Source organism: Prinia subflava, chromosome 2 (genome assembly GCF_021018805.1).
Source record: "Prinia subflava isolate CZ2003 ecotype Zambia chromosome 2, Cam_Psub_1.2, whole genome shotgun sequence".
In the NCBI taxonomy this organism is placed as follows: Eukaryota; Metazoa; Chordata; class Aves; order Passeriformes; family Cisticolidae; genus Prinia; species Prinia subflava.
Window position 1 is genome coordinate 49,506,742 of NC_086248.1, and position 19,763 is coordinate 49,526,504.

A 19,763-nucleotide genomic window follows, 5' to 3' on the forward strand; every position below is an offset into this window, starting at 1 on the left:
AGGAAGATTTGGGACATTTTAAAAATGCTAGCACTTTGAGGGGACAATTTTCTTTTTAAAAGTCTAGGTGTTTTCAGCTCTGCTCACCTCCAAGATATAGATGGAGGTCTGAGAGAGCCAGGTCTGAGCAGATCATCACTGATTTTGCTGAGGTGACTAGCAACATCCCCATCCTGGGCCAGCACCGGGGTGGTGAACTGCCCTGTGGCTGCACACGATTTGGGCTGGCGCACTGCACATCGCCACCAGGCAGTGGCAAACCCAGGCTCTGAAGCTGCCACTGGCCAGGAGCAGGATACAGGCAGTTGCTGGCCTTCCTTGGTGATAATTGATTTTTATGAATGAGGGTGAGGGAAAGGATGTTAGAAACAGATTGATTATAATTATTAAAATGTTCAAACCACAATTTAGACTAAAAATATCCCATTACTTATCTCTGCTCCTTGCCAGGCACCAAGGCGGTGGGTGACAATGTAACTAATGGTCTGACTGTCACCGGCTGGTGTAATGAGGTGTGTCTGGGGGCTGAGGGGATTATGCCATCCATCAAGGCCCTTTGCAGCGCTCCCTGCTCCAGCAGAGCTCCCAGCAGGGCAGTGTAGGCCTGTGCCAGCTCCCTCCCAGCTGTGCCCTTTATTGTCTCTCCCCAAAGTGAGGAGCCCCCATGAGGGGTGCAGAAGCTGGGATGAAAACTGCTGATGATCTGCACATGGTTATAGTGTTTCAGGGAGGGTTTTGCTGGGAGGTGGATGCTTTGTGGCCTTAATTTGCCAGTAAACCATTTATTGAAAAAGTTACTGACCAAAGGAGGCTGCAGAAACTGTGTCCTGCCACGCCAGCTCTGATGTAGAGGATAACCAGGCGCTGTCCAGGTTAACAGGAGGGTGCCAGCCATCAACTTGCTGTGGCACCCCTGAGCTTCCTGAGGAGAAAGCTCAGTTTGAAAATCCTGTGGGAGCTTTCAAGTAGCTCAGCTGAATGCAGACTTGGGTGGTTGTGCTGAAGGCATGACAGCCACCACAGCACCTGAGTGGGGCTTTCCAGGACCAGTGTGGGGTGTGTCAGACCCCAGGGCCCGTCTCACAGCCAGGCCGTGCTTGCCGCAGGGCAGAGGGTCCTCACCAGCCCATCCTGTCCTGCTGCAGGCTGCCCTGCAGGTCTGGACCTGCCCCAGGCACGGGCATTACTTTCAGGCCACCTTTAAAGCAGACCTTTTTGAACAGCTCAAGTGTCTCTGCATTGAGAGGAGATAGATCATCTTAAAAGTTTGTGTCATCACTCACTCTGATCACAGCTCTCTCCTTCCCTGTTGCTGGATTGCCCCCAATTAACTTATAATAAATTAGGCACCATCTCATTAATCATCTGATTATGAGATCAAAAATAGCAGAAGGTTAGAAAATGCATCGGTCCATTAAGTCCTGCTGCCCACACAGCCCGGCTCCCGGGAATGTATCTCAGCAGGGCTGCAGAGGGCGAGGCGGCTCCCGAGCACCGGGACGACGGGGCGGATTCCGCCCCGGTGAGGCGCCGTGACGGGCTCGGGCCGGCCGGGAGGGGATCCCGGCGCTGCCCGGGGCAGAGCTCGGCCCTGGGAGCCGCTGGCAGCGAGCTGGCCCGGCCTGGGGCAGGACACGGCTGGGCCCTCACCCAACACAGGCTGAGAGCAGCGGGGCTGAGAAATCCCCTCCTCTGGCACCTGGGGCCACCTCAGAGCTCAGCACAACCCGTTCCGTCTGGGAGGAGGTTTGGCATCTCCCTCGCAGCAATCAGGGGCTACTTGTATTCCCATGTTCTAATGTAGGGGAAACAGATTTTTTGATACTAAATTCTATTCAGATCCCACACGAGGAGGGGTTTTCAGCCATAAAACTCTCTTCCAACCACCTTTAGCATTACAATTCAGTCTCTCAGCAGGAGACACCATTTTTCTCAACCAGAACTAGACAATGGTTTCCTTTTGCCTTCGTTCAGGCAAGCACTTTCACAGGCACACAGGCCATTAAATCTGTTTTTTCTGATCTATTAATACCTACAGGCTGCATTCTTCAGGGGAGCTGCTTATCAAAGCACCTCAAAACATTAGCTGAACCTATCAGGTTTCCCAATCTCCAACTCTATGACTTGAAATATGCCTTCATCTCCATGAAATTCAGACCTGTGACACCAAGAAAAGGAGGAGAAAAGCAGCAGCTGCCCCCAAAGGAGAGTAACTGACACAAAGCCGGGAAAGAAATATGCACATACTAAAATGTGATTAAAAACATTAGTTCATACTATCCACTTCCCTTGCCACTTGGAAATTTTCCAACTATACTGAACCCATTCATTTACAAAACAAACGACCCAGCATGCAGACTTAATTTACACAAGGAAGGCAATCTACCTCAGATTTACCTGTTGCAAATTGTACTCATTCAAGATGTTCAGTGTTATTTGCAGTGTTATTGTTTAAGACTTCATTTCTACCCACATGTGGAGTTGTATTTTGTTTGTGGAATAAAAGGCAACAGAACATTTTCTAGCACTTCTGTTGTTAGCAGTGCTTTAGTCATTGTACTTGGAAACTAAACCTGACTTCGAGCAGCTCACAAAAAGCCACCCTCAGCAATCTGTGACAAGCTGACATCTGTGCAGCCTGTTACACGTATTTACACAGGGCACAGGTTTTCGATTGAGTTAGAAGCCCATCATGCAAGCCTCAGTCACAATGCTGGAGTACAGCAAGTGATGTCCACCATATATAAGGCATTACCTAATCAGAGTGCACTTCTCAGTCTTTGAAAAGAAAGCTAGTGCCAGCTTTGCGCTCTGCACGATGGAGGGTCAGGAGGGGACGAGAAGACCACTCTACACACAAAGCTCATTCAGCACCTGATGCTCCAAACAGGCTCCAAGAACTGCCAGGAAAACCCCTTTTTGGGTGACCCCACTTCCCTCTACACTTGTGAAGACTCCTGTCAGATTGACTAAAATCCTTTGATTTTTCCTCAGCGTAACTTGACATGGAAGTCAACGCTGTTCAGCTGCGTTGTGCCGTACTGACCTGCAGTATTTCATGCAGCAGGGATTACTGACTTCTGCCTGCAGTTTTGTGCTTAGTCTTTTAAACAGACCTGGCTGTGATCTCTCCAATCAGCATCCAAGATGGCAAACAGGAGCATGTGTCTAAAGAACCATCAGGGAATGCTGCTCTGAAATCCTTTTATCACGCAGAAATAGTATTTTTTATATCAAGGCCTTGATTAAAAAAAACCAACAAAACATAAAGCCTGGAAGAGAGAGCTTGGTCAGCTGGTATTCGGCAGAACAGACCACTGAAGGGAAGCTGGGGAGAGTGTTGGGAAGATGTTTCATGATTCCTTTCTTGCCTCCAGCTTTGGTCACTTCTGTCACATGCCAGATACTGGACAAATGAGAACTGTGAAAAATTCACTTTTGTAACAAAATTTATTTCTGCTCTGTGGATACAAATCCCAAACATCAACAAACAAATTCCAGTGGAAAAATACCAGTCATTAACAATGAAAACTTTTATTATTATTTAATAAATAGAACTTTGGCATTCAAAATTCTAGCTGTAAACCCTACTTTAAAAAAAATTACAAAAAGAGGCAAGAACAACAAGCCTAAAGCTGAGCCAGCCAGTGGCTCCTTTACTTTTTACAATGAACACATTGTGATTAAGTCATGACAACTCTATTTACATATGAGGTATTCTGAGCAGTTCAAAAATTGAACCCAATTTACAAAACTACCAGTCTTCAGGGACTGATCCAGTACATATGTCAGCTGTGCTTTTCAAAGAGAGCTCCAGACACTCCTCCCCACTGAACTAATGATATACTGTAATTAATATACACAGAAAAAACACAATTATTTGTGTTTCCCGCTCACACATCGTATTCAAAGAACCTGCATACAACAACCAGCCTAACATTCGAAGTGTACACCTAGTATCTAGTTTCAGTACTTCTGTTTCTAGACATTAGGCAAGAGTTCTTACTACAAAAGCTTATTAACAAAGTAATGGCAGGTGAAAAGAAAACAAGGTGCAGTCATCAGCACACTAACAACTTATCTGAAGTTCCAGGGGAATATACATTTACTTCAGGCTAAAAAGGCACAAAGGTATGCAGCTGTGGAATTAATATTGCTAATGAGCTACTGGAATAAATCATCCCTTTAGATAACAACCATTGATCTGTCTGCAGTCTAAAAATGCAGATTAATTCAACATATCTTTTCTCCACTCATGGTAGAACTCACCATGTCAATGAGAAGAGCACAATTACACTTCCAACTGCACCTGCATGACACCACCCAGAAGGGCAAGGAAAACTGGAGCAAATGATGCCCTGATGGAGAGACCACAGCGTGCTCTCATTGCCTGTGCTATGGCAGCAGGTCGTGGAGGAAAGGGTTTGCTTTCTTCCTCTCCTTGTGCTCTTACCCTTCCCAAGAAAAAAAAAAAATGTTTGAACCAAAAGACAGGCAGCAAGGGCAAAGGAAGGAAGGAAACCTTTTGAAGTGAAAAGGATGGAATTTCAGCTCTTGAATGACTTCATGACCACCATCAGTTTGAAATGCTGGAGCCCGAGTGGGTGGTTACAGCAAATCTCCACAATTTCACACACCTGTCACACCACAAAGCTGCACAGCAGAGTTCAGCAACCTAAATCACATTTACATGACTGAGCTGCATTACTTTTATATAGTAAATACTTCCATATAGTGAATACATAATCTATAGCTTGTCAGAAGACGGTTACTTTCCATGTCTTTTTCAAAATACATTCTTAAATACAGTAGTTACTGTATCTTCTAGAGGATCCTATAAATTCTATCTGAAACTGTACAAAATGTTACTGCACAGTTTTGCTGACAGCCAGAACGGTACAGTATCCATTCATCTGCAGTTGTTTTCAGCCCTTGGGATTGTCTAATAGCTACAGCAAAAAGTTGTCATGACTAAATCGAAGCAATTCCAATGTTAACATTCGTTAATCACCTCTGTATTAAATATGCTGAATGAGACCACACACACTACATTTTAACCAATTAAACAGTCATGCATATCTTAGACAAAGCTTATTCCATTTAGAGGCATCTGTAAACCGATGCATATATAGTAATTGCTACCACTACAACAGGCCAAATTTTACGAAATCAAAGCCAAGTACTGTATCGCTGTAAATAATCAATTGGTAATCTGCATCTTTGGCTCACACATCCATCATTCACCTCCCTACTTTAATTTGACTGAGGCAGATAAACTCAGGGGGTTTTAAAATCAAGTGCTTTCAAGTCAACATAAATATGACAGATTCTGTAACAAAGACATTAGAACACAAGATTACAGCACGGCAATCAAAAGTATTATGAATAAAATAGGATCTCCTCCCAGAGGGCCATTCAATTAATACTTGAAGAGTATAAAAGCTCTGAAGTGCTTGGCAAATATAAACTACTGATCTCAACTTTACAGTACAGCATCACCTTTTAGCAGGAGGGACAGTGGAGAAATACCAGCCAAGTGACAAGCTTAATAGTTCAAAGTGACTCAAAAGATCTCCTGCTCACCTTTAGTTGCTCTATTAAACTCCTTGCCATTTCTATCAAATGTAGATAAATGTGGGTTTGGGTGATTTTTTTATAGATACAACATTGCCATCTAAGGAAGCAATAAGGTATAACTTTTGTGTTTCCTCTCTCCCTAATACTTCCGATTTATTATCTGAAATGCTTTTGTTGAATTGTGACAGGAGACAGATGCCATAAACTAAAGGCTATTTCACTGCAGGGACAAACCCAACCAACCACACCAGAGGCCTAATGAGCTGAAGCCTTAGTCACAAAAGCCAGCACTGTCAGAGGCACAGGAGACTGTGCAAGCCCATTGGTACAAAGATCCTGTTTTCAGTTTTGCACTAGTATAAAAGTACACCTTTGATGCAGCAGGTCTGTATCGATGTTGTTAATGAGCTACCAGAGTAAATCATTCCTTCAGACAACAACCACTGACCTGTTTGCAATAAGAATGCAGATTAGTTCAGAACATCTTTCCTCCACTCATAGCAGAACTCATCATATCAATGAGAAGAGCAAAATTATACTTCCAACTGCACCTGCATCACACCACTGAGAAGGACAAGGAAGGAAGGAAGGACAAGGAAGGAAGGAGCAAATTATGCCCTGATGGAGAGACTGAAGTGTGTCTACAGAAAGAGCACAGGAATCTAAAATAAAATGGCCTCATTTTTTTCCCTGAAGTAGACACTAGATAACTTGACTTGAGATTTTATCTAGACACTGTTTTAGTGCTCACAGGAGCTGAGCCAGTCAGAATAATCTATCTGATAACACCATGTAGCAGTAATATAAATAGGAACACTACTTTTCACAAATTAGTCCAAGTCTAGTTTCAGGATAGAGAAAACTGTCAAATAAATAAATCCATATAGCTAAAAAACATTTAAACTGCTAAATTATAAAAACAACATTAACAGTAACTGTTAAACAATGAACAGAAAGTAAAACATCACCAAATCAGAAAACTGAAGGTATTCACTTTTGCCGTAAAAATATTATGCTAGAATTAACTTGGTTCTAATTGCTAAGCTTTCCAAGAGATTTCTGCCGTTATCCCTACCCCAGACCAGTGGACTGCCTTGTACCTTAAGGCATCTGAAACCTTCTTGCAATACCATACAAGTAAGTGACGTACGTATTTTTTTTAAGTGTGATTTGAAAGTGGTTTTGCTCTTTGCAAGTTTTTGTTTTCCTCAAATACTATTTTCCCTTAAATATTATTTTCCACCATGTATAACTGTGCAGTTAACTTGCAGTGATGTTCCTAGAAAAGTCAACTGTCCATGGGAGTTAAACAGCACTGCCAAGTGACACTCATTGAATAAGCTATGGAACATGAGCTTACTATTTTGTGTAATTGCTTCCTACAAAAATGGAGAAATCAAGATTTCCCAAACAATGTGGAAAATTTTTCACTCCTGAGATAACCAAGTACTTTATACTGCTAACTGCAAACTTTCTGTTTTGAGCCTTAATTTTGCCAGGGGTCAAACACGCTTTTTGGTAGCTGTGGTAAAAATGGCTGAGGCGGTGCACAACCTTATAGGAGGCCTTCAGGAACAAAATACACCAACATTTTGAAATGGAAAGGACCTAAGGGGAAAAATAAGAACAAACACTAAAATACAGTTGCTGGTTGTCTTGGGTTTTTTTTTCCTTATAGCTATGGAGTATGATGCAGTCTGATGTCTTACAGCTTCTCTGGTTTGTCACAGACTTTGTACTACTGAAACTTCTTACAGCAATGTGAGAGTGCTTCAAACAATCTGATACAGCTATATTTCATAGACTTTTTCCCATAAAGGAGTTAAACCTGGGGTTTTTCTGCTAATGGACAAACAAGGTAGACTTCCATTACTAAAAACATCTTTCTTATATCTGAATTTTTGAGAACTTGGAGAGCAATTACTTTTTGAGTGCTTCAAGATTGTTCTAACTGCAATTCTTAGAGTGCAGTGGCAGAAGCCTATGGCTCTACCATGTGCAGCCATACACATGCATAGGTTCTTTGACCCTCTCCCCTAAGATCTGAACTCCGATAATGCCACACAAACCCTTGATGAAGGAAAGGACTGAGAGTCGTAGCAGCACGGCTGTTCTGAAGCTCTGCCTCCAAAAACTAGGCAAAGTAATTAAATGAGCCCAAATGAAGGAAACAGTGTCCAACTGAATCATTCTTCACAGCTTGTTCCTACATTCAGTAGTTTGGAGAAAAGATTTCTTGCGGTCTGTACCACTGTTCACACGATGACTGTCCCCTGCGCACTGGACTCCCGAGACCAACTACGCACAGCCCTCGGAGACGCACGTCCGGCGCTATTTGCAGCCTTCCCGTATGGCTCCTCCATGGAAATGCAGAGACCTGGACACAGCAGGGCCCAGTCAGTTCTGTGCTACAGGCTGGAGCGCTGTCACTGAGTGATGCAGTTGTCCCCCATGTCCTGAGCGTAGCGGTCCGACATGATAGTCCTTAACTCATCAATATCCTTCCGCAGCTGGCAAACGTCCAAGAGCTTCTTCGAAAGCGTCTCTGTGCTGTGGTAATTTTCACTCTCTTCAGATGAACAGCTCAGTGCTACAAAAAACAACACCCAAGGTTAAAGCTCCAGCACCTGTGCCTTGTGAGTATTGCAACAAGTCACCTCCTTGGAAGTAAGAGGCAGGTCACTTTAATTACATCAAGACAAGTTACACTTCAGTGTGATGAAAAGTCTACAAAATGGGATACTATGTGAACTTAATTCTGAGCCTATCAGTGCTTCTCTGAAAGACATGCTTTTCTGTTTGCACCAAGATCTAGGCTTCCTGAAGTCTGATGAATCAGAACAGCAGTGGAAAATATGGATAGGGACTTTCTAGAGACTTTGGGTGCTTCTACAGCCACTCAGAAAAGAGGGCTAGCAGGTGTGTAGCAGCTCTTGCTGCACAAACACTGTACTTTACTTTTCTACCTTGCTGAGGGTTCAGTTCAGCAACCTGTCTACCTGATGAATTCTAATTAACATTCAGAAAACATCAGAATATGATACATTCAGGTCAACAGAAACAACTTGTTAGAAGGAAAGACCTAACATAAACTTTGTCTGACTGGTTTTAGGGCATGCTTCTCATTTCCTGGTTAAATTTAACAGCTTAATAAAAGCTGAAGACTGGATGAACAGCACAAGAGATGAAGTTACCAGGCACAAGGCTTATTTAAAACACCTGGATACCCCCACTCCCAAACCAGACATATACATATTCAAACAGTACACAGACATTCCTGTCACTTGACCCCAAGGGCTATGAAACAAAAGCACAAGATGTGTTTAGCACCTGTTAACCCTCACAGTGACTGCAGTGTGTCTCAGGAGGGACAGACACCTGGCTACACACCTTTCTTTTCTAGAGCAGTGAGCAGATCCATGACTGGGCCCACATAAAGAGCCAGCTACCTGCTCTCCTGACTTGCCAAGGACCTGTGTAGCCACATGCATTCAGTGGCCCAGAGGCACTAAGAGCCCAGCTCCTCCAGAGAGCTCCATGAGTTCATGCACCACTGCTCCATCTGCACAGCAAGGGGACCCACGCTTGTCCAGCTGGCAAGCTCAAGCACCGCATTAGCTAAACTGTTATTCCTTTGTGTCAAAACATTTATTAAACACTGCAAAGTCAACACCACTTACATCTGATTCCCAGCAGTAAGGAAAGGTTAGGCTCCTTGCCCTGAGCTCTCTGGGTAAGAATACTGCACAGTGCTTTCAAGTCAAACAAGCAGTTGGACATCTCCTTGAACAGCTGGTCTGCTACAGGCATCTTCTCAGATACTGGCTGCCTGGACTGCTCCACCAGCCGCATCTGCTCCTTCAGGCAGGCATTCTCTTCCATCAGTCTTTGGTTCTTTGTGAAAAGCAAATGAAAACAGGGGAAAGTTAGTCTGCAGCATTCACTGTAGCAGAAAGTTTCAAGCCACAAATACTACAATTAAAAATAATTTCCAAGCATATAGTCAGTATTTCTGTACCCCTCCAAAGAACAGCTTTTACATGGCTATTTCATGTTACCATTACTTAGCCGTCTTCACCCTTTAAGTTCTCACTTCATGAGGTAGGGGTGGTATGCATTATATATCTGTATGAGAGCCAGAACTTTTAAGTATGTAATTAAGCTCATAAAGCCCTACCAAAGGATCTTATTCTATAAGGTTCTTTCTGGCTCTGGTGTGGTCAGGGGTTGGGTTACTGCTGCTATTTTACTTACTTCAGAGAGAGTTTTATTCAGCTGCTCTATATGTCTTTCTTTTTCCTCAAGCTCATTTGTCATCTTCTGAATTATCAGCTTTTCTTGTGAAAGCTTCTCTTGCATAGACTGAAATGAATGAAAACACAGGTTAACGATCCTAAACAGCAACAAATAAAAAAACCTGCTGTCAATTCCTCTGTTTTCAACCACAGAGTTCAAACTGAGAAATCATGAGATACTGCCAAAATGGAATTTTCAGGGTGAATTCAGCATAAGCACTTTATTTAAGGAGTAAAGGTGCCTTTACTCTTGAAAGTATTCATATTTATTCCACTACTTCAATTTTAAATCTGTAGAAATGCCTTTCCAGGTCATCTGGCAAGAGAGGAATATTCAAGCAATCTGAATACTAACAATGACTAGAAACTACATAAATTCCTGATGCTTTCAGAGAGATCTCTTCAGCTGTGACTTGCCACCTGTAAGATTTATCAGTAGTGATGAGAAGGCAGGGAGTAATGAGAGGCAAGGCCGTCCCAACACTAAATGAAGTTTTTAAAGGCCTGGCTGGTCACAGGAAGTGTTGCAGCATTGACAAAATTTCCCTGCACATTGACATCACACAAGTAGTGGGGAGTCAGTATTCTGTCATACTCTTTGCAAAACTGGAAAATGATGGTGTTGACATTTGCAGACTTAATGCGGACTAAAAAACCCCCAACACTTTATTTTCATGTCAGCAGTAAGAATGAGTAAGCAGAATCCAGATAGGATTACTTGTTTTTAAAGCCATTTTCATACACTTGATCTGCTGCTCTTGCTACCCACAGCATGCCCCTCAAAAGGAAGTGCTGAAGTAATGTGTATCCTAAAGATAAGCTCCTTGAGAAAGCACAGCTACACACACCAGTGGGAGGAAGGAGGCAAAGGAAACAACCTAGGTCAGGACAGGGCAGGAAAAAACTGCTTCAGGCATTTCCTTTGCGTGCTTGCAGATGAGCAGAACCTACAGTGATGTTGAAGCACTGCCTTTAGTTTCTTAGAAACATTATTTACGGAGAAAAATAGCCATTACTAGGTGGCACTGAAGGTCCTTCTAGCTCCATCTGTGGCATACAGATGTCATATTTAAGAAGCATGAAGTGAAACGGCAATGCAGTGCCAAAAACACCCTCCCTGCTTCCCAGTATCTTTCAATTTTAACAGTCTTTGATGAAGATCAAGTTCAGGGACATCCAGTGCCCCAGCTATGATAGATGCATTAGGACTACCACTTACATGTTTCATGTTCATGTCAACAACAGAAAAAAGGTTTGACTGTGCAGTCTACTGGACGGGGAGAAGTGGTAGGGAAGACAGGGTGAGAAATTTTAACCTTCCCCAGTGTATTTTTAGAATGACACGTGGCACTAAATTTACGTGACTGTGCAAACTAAGCAAAAACCAGCTTTCAGAATATTTCAGGCAATATGCACGTTCAGCTCAAGAATTGTTCCACATAATGGGAACTACAAGAAGTAGAAATCAGTGTTTATTTTAAAAAGGTACACTTAAGATCTGTCATTCTTTGTTACCCTCAACTTAAAGCTCAGAAAAAGCACATGTACTTAACAGCTTGGCTGAACCTACAATGCTAAAATTTCCATGTTTCTCATGGTGCTATGAATTCTCCATACTTTGTCCTTAATTTTTCCCTATGCTTTCCAAAGTTACAACTCAGTGGCAATATTCCCAGCCTGGCACAGTTTGGGTTTATTGTGACTGACAAGATTGACGGATGTACTTTGGGTAACATAGGCATTGTACAATCTGACTTCCTTTTACTCTCTTTTTTTGTACTAAAACTGTTAGTTTTGTGATATCTAAATTAATCATTTAAATACAAATTTCTTTTTTAAAACACTATTGTCATCTAAAATTTTTCCCTTTCAAAAGATGCACTACATATGCAGCACAGCATCTTGCCAAGACCAACCAAAATTTTAATCCCTCTCACTCAGAGCAACAAATCAATGAAGTAAAACCATACATGGAAGATCAAAATAATTTCACCATGATTATGTGCAAACAGAAACCAATAATGCTTTATACAACTGTTGTCTGAAACAGAATTCGTTTTCAGCTTGCAAGTTAAAAACAATGAACTGAAATACGTTCTCAAGCATAAGTTCACAATGTGGCAGAAGACCGGGAATAAAATGAGATCATCTTAGCTGAAGATAAATTGCATCTCTGTGCTGATAATGGATTTCAATTGCTAATAAATTAATTTCCAATGCTTCCCAGGTCAGAAGCATGGAAGGCTGGGAAGATCAAGGATACAAAGAAGCTGCTATAGTTTACAAGTAATTTGAGGGCTGACATCATTTTCAAATCTTATTTTCTGTTCTTACACAAAATACCTCAAGAGGAAAAGTAAGAGAAAGTCCTGGAGAACAGAACAGTACCCTGTTCACAGGCAGTCACAACTATTCAGCATTTCCCAGTCCAGCTCCCTAAAGTCATGTCAGGTTAAGCACACAAGACACTGAGGATCACTAGTCTCAAGAGAAAGGTAATGATGAGAAAAAGACCAGAAAGTTTAGGAAACATGGAAGAATTTAGGTTGATGATAATACACTTAGCAAGTTGTGTGTATCTCTGTGTACTTTGTGTGTATAAGCACAACACATACATGGAGTATATATGTAAATAATCTTAACTACAAAAAGGGACAGAGAACCTCAGAAACGTTATGAAGTTCAAGCTGAACTTCTTTTTAATTATATAACACCTGAAGCAACATTTGCCTGTATCACAATTTTTGCATATACCAGTCTGCTACATGCAAACATCTCAGTTTGATAATATCAGTCTTCTTCAAACCTTGAAAAGCTAAATAAGTAATTTTCCTTTTCAGTCAACATAGGTACCTCATGTTGCAACTTAAATTCTCCTACTGCTTCTCTACAGATACATTTCACACACAGCAATCTAATCAAACAAATATATCGTTGTTGACAGGAATCAGGCCTCCTATTTACCATGGCAGAGCAAGGAAGCAACTTTTAATAGACAAATTACATTACAGAAGAGCAATGTGGAAACTACTAGTTTGGCTTCGATATTTGCTGAAAACAGATGTTTGGGGTTCTCTAAATGCTCAGCTTTTTCTATGGCAAGTAAAACCTTCCTCTCTAAAAGCTGTATAACATTTCTTTTTCTCCACAACAAACAGCGGTCACTGAGTAACTTTCAACACTCTGTTAATCAGATCTATAGAGCTGCAGCTGACTCCCAGCTGACAACCTCTGCTGTCTAGAAACATCTATGGCTGCAAGCTGGGTGCCCAAGATCCACCAAGACAGTTAAGGTATCTGAGTGTCAGAACCCAGTTGAACAGGGTGAAGTGGGATGATTTAGAAAGGCACCTGTCTCTTCTAACAAACTGAACAATAAAGCCCCTAAGCAACATCGCTTTTGTACTTTGGATGATCCACCAGAGCAGCAGAATAAGGATGCGACACAGAAACAGTTTTCCACTTTTTGATGACTACCAGTGAAGTGCTAAACCAGAGAGACATAACCACTACACTATAAGCCTGCAAGAGAACATGGGTTGACTACAGTCTCTCTGTAAGATTAGGTTTTTAGCATTTCTCCTTTTGACTCCTATTCAGAAAGATAAAAAAATAAAATTCAACTTTAGCAATGTTATTCTTATGAACTAAAAATGCGCACAATAAACAACAAATATGCACTCTTCCTTACCTGCATGTCCAAAATCAGTCCAGTTATCTGATTTTGTTGATTGTCTATGACCTATAATATAAAATCGAGCAATTTAGAAGGCTTGAATCTCTTCAGATTGTTATGTAAAAATCAGCCTAGAGGGGTGTAGACATAGAATCTAAGGAGCATCTTTAACAATGCAAATGACAAGACAGTTCAACTCCGACAAAACACTAAATTCAAGGAAAATCAATGTTCTGAACAGAGACAGGCAGGTCTTGAAAAGTCATCTGAATTAGCAACAAATATGTAATGCTTTAGTGAGATATTTATTTCTACACTAAAAAAAAAACAAAACAGAAGTGCAGAACTTAAGGTTAAAGATGCCACCAGCAGATTATTTGCAGACTAACCTTACTGGCTTTCTCATTCTTCTCTTTGAGACATTCATTCTCACTCTGAAGCTGTTTTGTGTCCAACATAGGAAGCCGGATACCATCTTCCAGGCATTTTTCTACCTTCTGTTGTAAACTGCCATTCAACATGAAAGAAAGGTTAAGTGGGCTAATAGAAACCAGAGGGTTATGTGTTCTAGGAAGAAATTAGCAACTCGCATCGTCTTCCCAACCAAAACTGTAACACTGTACCTAGCAGAATCCAGCCTTATGAATGAGCATATAGTTCATGCACCAACAGTGCATGAACGATAACTAAACTGCTCAAGTTGCCACGGCACTGAGAAGGCCAGATTCATGCAGATGAATGCGGGTTTTATGTGCCATACTCTGTGCTGAGTCTCCCAACAGGCACAGCTCCAGCAGTACTGTGTAGGAAGAGTGGGCAGAGAGGAGCAAAGCAAAGCTTTGTGGTGCTCACAGTTGCTCTGTGCTACTGGGGGAGGCAAAGCACAGATCAGAAGCATCTGTGAACCTTCACAGCTTTGGGAGCTTTTAGATCAGATTGTCTCACTGGGGCACACACAAATCCAAGAGGAGTCCAGAATCAGACACTGCCCAGTGCTGGAGGTCCATCTGTCACACCCTCTGTGACTTGTAATGGGGAGCCCAAGGCCATTCCTGCCAGGAATGCTCCCACACAAGGGCATGGCCTTCACACCCTCCATTGCTCAACTCAACCCATACGTGTAGCTACAGGCTCTGCTCACCTTCTCTCAGAAAGGAAATACACTTTATTAGTGCTAATCTTGCTGTCTAATTTAGAAACCAGAGGTCATCTCAACTATTTGTAGGCTTTCAGGAAAGACAGAATGATCCCCCTTTAGATTATGAGAGCACGAAGGCCTTCCATTGGTAAGATGGAAACAATGTGTCAACAATTTGGCTGGCAAGGTGTCCCAGCCAGCTTGCTTTTCATCATGGAAACCTTTCAGACTCCTGTGGCATGCACCTTTACCCAGTGCAGGGACAACAAACTGCAGGAACATCCACAGACACTTACAAGCAATTCTCACCTGCTTCCGTCTAATAAAAAACAAAACTGTTTAAATAGGTCCCCTGATCTAAAATAGAACATGGTAACAAAGTCTCCATGTCTTACCTGGATGTTCTTGGATATCTGTCCCATTTGCTTTTTCATACTTAGGCAAGTTCAATGACAACATATTAGCTACAACTACATTTCCTTGTAAATACCTGCACCCTGGATGAAAAGGTAAGAGATACCTGGAATTTCTTGAAATCTTTGACCCTTCCCTGATAAACTCATCAGCAATATCCAGTTTTTCCACAGCTCATGACAGGATCAGTTATTAAACAGCCCTACTGACAGCTTCATACAATGCCCCTTTGCCACACAAGTTTGTTCCATCCTCTATCTGCCACAGGCTATGATGCCATCGCTGGAGTGTCCCACGTTCTTAAGACAGATAGCAAAGAATGTCCTAGGCTCACTCTTCTCCATGGCATTAATTACAAGTTGCCACAGAGCTAGTTGTAAAACCCTTATCATAAAAAATCATTAGCACTGTAATAAAGACTGCAAATAGCATTAGGTCCTGACATCAGGTGGGCAGCACACCCACTGCAGGGCACAGCCTGAGCAGCTCTTCTCACCTCTGCACTGTTGTGACCAGCTCTTTTTCTTTCTTCTTCTGAGACGCCAGCTGTAATTCTCTCTCTCTGCACTGCGACCGGGCCTCTCCGAGCTTCTTTTCCAACTCAGCCATGGTTTCCTGAAGTTGCTTGTTCTTCTCTTCTAGAATTTGCAGCTAACACAAGGTTACATTAGTCAGACACAGTGTCACACCAGCAGAAGGCCTTGTGTCAGACCACAGCCTTGCAGTGACCTGCTGCATAGTTTGACACTCCTGTCGTTTATCTGACAGTGAGAAATCCTAATGTCTACAGTGCTTTCTAAAACATTGAAATACTTCTCTTCCTAAACGTCAGGGTGAAAAAAAGGAAACAGTAAAATATTTGAGAACCGATATTAGGGAGCTTACTTGTATCTTTAAAATGTAAACCAAACCCCCTTTATCTTACCTGTTTAGTCTGCCCTTCTATATCATCCAGTGTTGGAAGGTCAGCCAGGTATTTTTCTAAGGTTTCAATTCGTCTTTGTTTTTCTTTGTTTTGTTCAGACTCTTTCTGGCATTTCTTTTTCAGGCTATTAATATATCGGTCTCTAGTTTTAAGCTAGAAGAAAGAAAGAGTACATGCTTTATGGTAACAGTAAAAATAAGCCTCCTTTGGAAGCAGAGGCTGTTAACTCTCGAAGAATTGTACTCTCAGCTGCATGAAAGCATTGGCTAAGAGCAGGAAACAAACCCAAAAATTATGAATCCCAACATCCTTAAGTTTATAGACCCACATGTGTCCTCAAACCACAGCTGCTTCACCTCTGCCCAGAAAAATCCATGTGCCTTATGAACTGAATACACAAACAGTTCAACACTTAAAATACTGTTCATTGTTTTACCCACCGAGATCTTCATATGCAACAAATAATCAGGGTATATTTTAGTTTAGGAAAACAACATGAAAACACTCCTTAAAACATGAGGACCAAGAACTTAACCTACCAAAAATGGAAGCCAAAACCCTGACTTTGATGCAGTCTGACAATCACATCAGAGGACATCAGATCAGAATAGCTGCTTTCTTAAACACCTTTTCTACAGGCACCTTAATTTTCCATAAGCTTGGAAAAGACTTTTTTATTATATTACATTTGTATTCCTGGTACTACTTTTGCTTTATTACCTAGATCAAAAAATTGGAAAGAAAGGCAGGAAAAAAGGGTATTTTCCACTGTCCCTCCCAGCCCTCTCTTTACTTGAGAGCTTTTTGTTCAGTGCACAGAATGGAAGGGTGTTAAGGGGCAATCAGGACTGTGCACAGAATTGGGGTCCAACCTCCAGACCGTGCTGCTAACACAAGCACTGCTGCACAGGTCCTCACCACTGCCACTGCCTGCCAGTTCCTACACAGTGAGGGATCCAGGCAGGAAAAGCTCACAAAGGAGGAAGCAGCAGTATCCAATTTCTGCCCTTCCTGCCTCAGTGAAAAGCATACTGAAGGTTCACAGGAAATGGTAAGGCAGAATTTTGAGATGAATTATGCATTCTTCTTTGTCTTCCCACCTGACATTTCACTGTACCACACTGCATGTATCCATCGAACCTGATATAATATAAATGAAGCCCAGTAATTAAAGAAGATGAGGTAAAACTGACAATGTACCCCTAAAACATTAATTAGGAACCCCTTGGTCAGTGGCACATTCCTGCTTGCAATAAAGGAAGGCTGTGAATACATTCAAAACCACCCCTGGGAACTCCTTAAGCCTGCAAAGAAAGCCTTTGTTGAAAGAGTTCCAAGAACACAGCTATCTTTGTCTCAGACTAAAAGTCCACTCCACACATTCTAAGAAAGCTACAAGAGAATCACTCATGCTAAATGGGCACATGCAGGCTGGAAAGTACATCTCAAAGCTTGAGGGCCACATTTACAAACCATACCAAAAATAAGGATTTAATTTTCACAATCTCTGTTTTAAGTGATACTTTTATTTACTGTAATAAACACTACAAGCTACAAGAATGAGCAGCTTTTTGTTTTTCCCTCAAAGCTTAACTGATACCTGATTAAAACTGTTACCAGGATTACCATTTTATCTAGTATCATTTTCTAGGATATATTCTTTGCAAGTCCAGATTTATCCATTACCAACACCTGAATCCATTAATCTTCCCTTTCTATCATGGATAGTTTAGGGACCTTTTGACAATAACTCAGACACCCATACACCGAGTTCCTTTCTAGCAAACACACACAGCTGCAACAGTGACAAAAGGAATTGTGGAACACGAAAAACACTTACTTTCTCCTCCATCTTCTTTTTCTCCTCACTAGATTTGTTTGAGAGTTGTTTCACAATTTCACTGAGTTGCAATTCCTTGTTCTCAGCTGCTGCAATCTTTCGCTCAAGCTCCTCAAGGTGGGATGCTGATCTTTCTGAAATGTGAGGTTGCAGTGGTGTGCTCTCATACTGTGGTTGCTTATGAAAAGAAATGAAATAATCACACAAATGAACACACACACAACTCTGCACTTCAACTGCAGAGGAGAAAACAGCCCTGCATTTTTTTTTAACTGTCAGGAAGGGTGGGGTTTGATTTTTCAAACATTGAAATACGTGGCAACAGCATGTAAAAAGAAGCAAAAAGACAAAGAAGCTGGACACCTTTACACTCATAACAAATGCACAAGAGCATTGTGTGGCCACTTGCCCCCTCAGATTTATGCAAGATGTGTGATCCCAAAATAAATCCCTATAAAGGCAGATAAAAAGCACTGAAAGCAAATCACTACCACTGCATTATCATACCATCTCCTGGGAAGAAAAACACTTTAAAATTGCAATGAATATACTGAAGTAAGAGACACTTCAATGTCAAGACCCTCCAAAAGCAGAACATCAGTACCAGTCAAAGCTTAGAGCTACCACTCCTGGGGTGAGAATGGTACAGGAACAAGCTCAGACCAGAGCTACGGTCACAAGGCAGAAGTCGTATCTTTTGTTCTGTATACTAAAACTTCCATTTCTACTGCCCAGAGACAGACAAGCACCAAATGGAAGTTGGCCGCATGTGGGATGAAAAAGGAGATGCATCCCATTAGGCTTTCAATTTCAAGATTCTTTTAGTAACATAAATTGGTTACCTTTAAAAATACTGTCTGTGTAATTCCTTTAACTAGTGATATTCCTTCAGCAAAGTATTAAGAGGTTAAAACCTTCATTAAATTAGATTTGCTTGTATAAATTTGTCTTATAGAAGGCAAGTAGAAACCCAAACACATTATATTTCAAGTTTCTTTAAATTATGGAAGAGGAATGTTCCTGCTGCTTTATTTGCAGCATAACATACTAAGATATGTACACTAAAATTTCAGTTTCTGCAATATTGTTTCCTTTGTTTGATTATCTGGGTGTTTTGTTTGCATCTTCTCTCCTGCCTCCCCCTCCCAAAATAAAAATTCTAAACCTAGACAGATTTTAAAGTATTTTGTTAAAGAAGATTTGGAAGCAACAAAAGCCTAGACATTCCTAGATGTCTCAAAAAGTCTCTGTATACCTAACTTCAGCTGAGGCTCCATTTGGATTTCTCTGCTGTCACACAAACCACAGTCTCACCTGATATACAGCTGTGTTATTGCAAGTACACAAATAATGTCATGTTGAAGTACTCTAGCTGAGATCCTAGTGTAGTGTTTGTGACAGAAAAAGATAACATAACAAAAGAGAGAGAGAAAAGCTTTCTCTCTGCATACATGGCTTTAACAATGCCTTGCTGCATTGTCTTTTAGCTATGCCAAGGCCTGGAGATGGAATTTGTATGATGTAAGCAGCCACAGCCCTCATTCTGGTCTGCATTTCCTGGTGAACCTTTGCTACCTCATCCTTATGCTACTTGATACTTGTGCTTGTGTAGGTAGATGAAACTTAGGGCAAGTGTACTGAAAGTACCACCAGACATTCCCTTTCAGACTAAGCGCTCCCTAGGAGTACTAGCCCATATCCTTTTCAGGTGTCTTGTCAAAAGGTATTCCACTCTGTTTACCTTCTCATATCTCCTCCATCTACTCTACTCATAAAATCTAACCATCCAACAGGAGGGCAGTACCTCCTCCTCTTCAGAAAACCTCTCATTAGTTATTTTCAGATACTCTTCTATCAAACTATTTCTTCTTCTACTATCTAACTGTAGGACTACCATA

The 19,763-nt window shown here is 41.6% G+C and overlaps 1 protein-coding gene across 4 annotated transcripts in view; it reads right to left on the reverse strand.

The window, feature by feature from the left end:
* Positions 1-3,431: 3,431 nt before the first annotated feature.
* CEP85L (centrosomal protein 85 like) overlaps positions 3,432-19,763 on the reverse strand; it is a 136,305-nt gene continuing 119,973 nt past the window's right edge. For all 4 annotated transcript variants that reach the window (XM_063389883.1, XM_063389882.1, XM_063389884.1 and 1 more), the window contains 8 exons: positions 17,866-18,042; positions 16,026-16,178; positions 15,597-15,751; positions 13,938-14,055; positions 13,564-13,614; positions 9,832-9,939; positions 9,258-9,471; positions 3,432-8,167 (listed from right to left, as the gene is read on the reverse strand). In XM_063389883.1, coding sequence (XP_063245953.1) covers positions 8,004-8,167; positions 9,258-9,471; positions 9,832-9,939; positions 13,564-13,614; positions 13,938-14,055; positions 15,597-15,751; positions 16,026-16,178; positions 17,866-18,042 — 1,140 coding nt within the window. In that variant the 3' untranslated portion in view covers positions 3,432-8,003. The remainder of the gene's footprint in view (positions 8,168-9,257; positions 9,472-9,831; positions 9,940-13,563; positions 13,615-13,937; positions 14,056-15,596; positions 15,752-16,025; positions 16,179-17,865; positions 18,043-19,763) is intronic.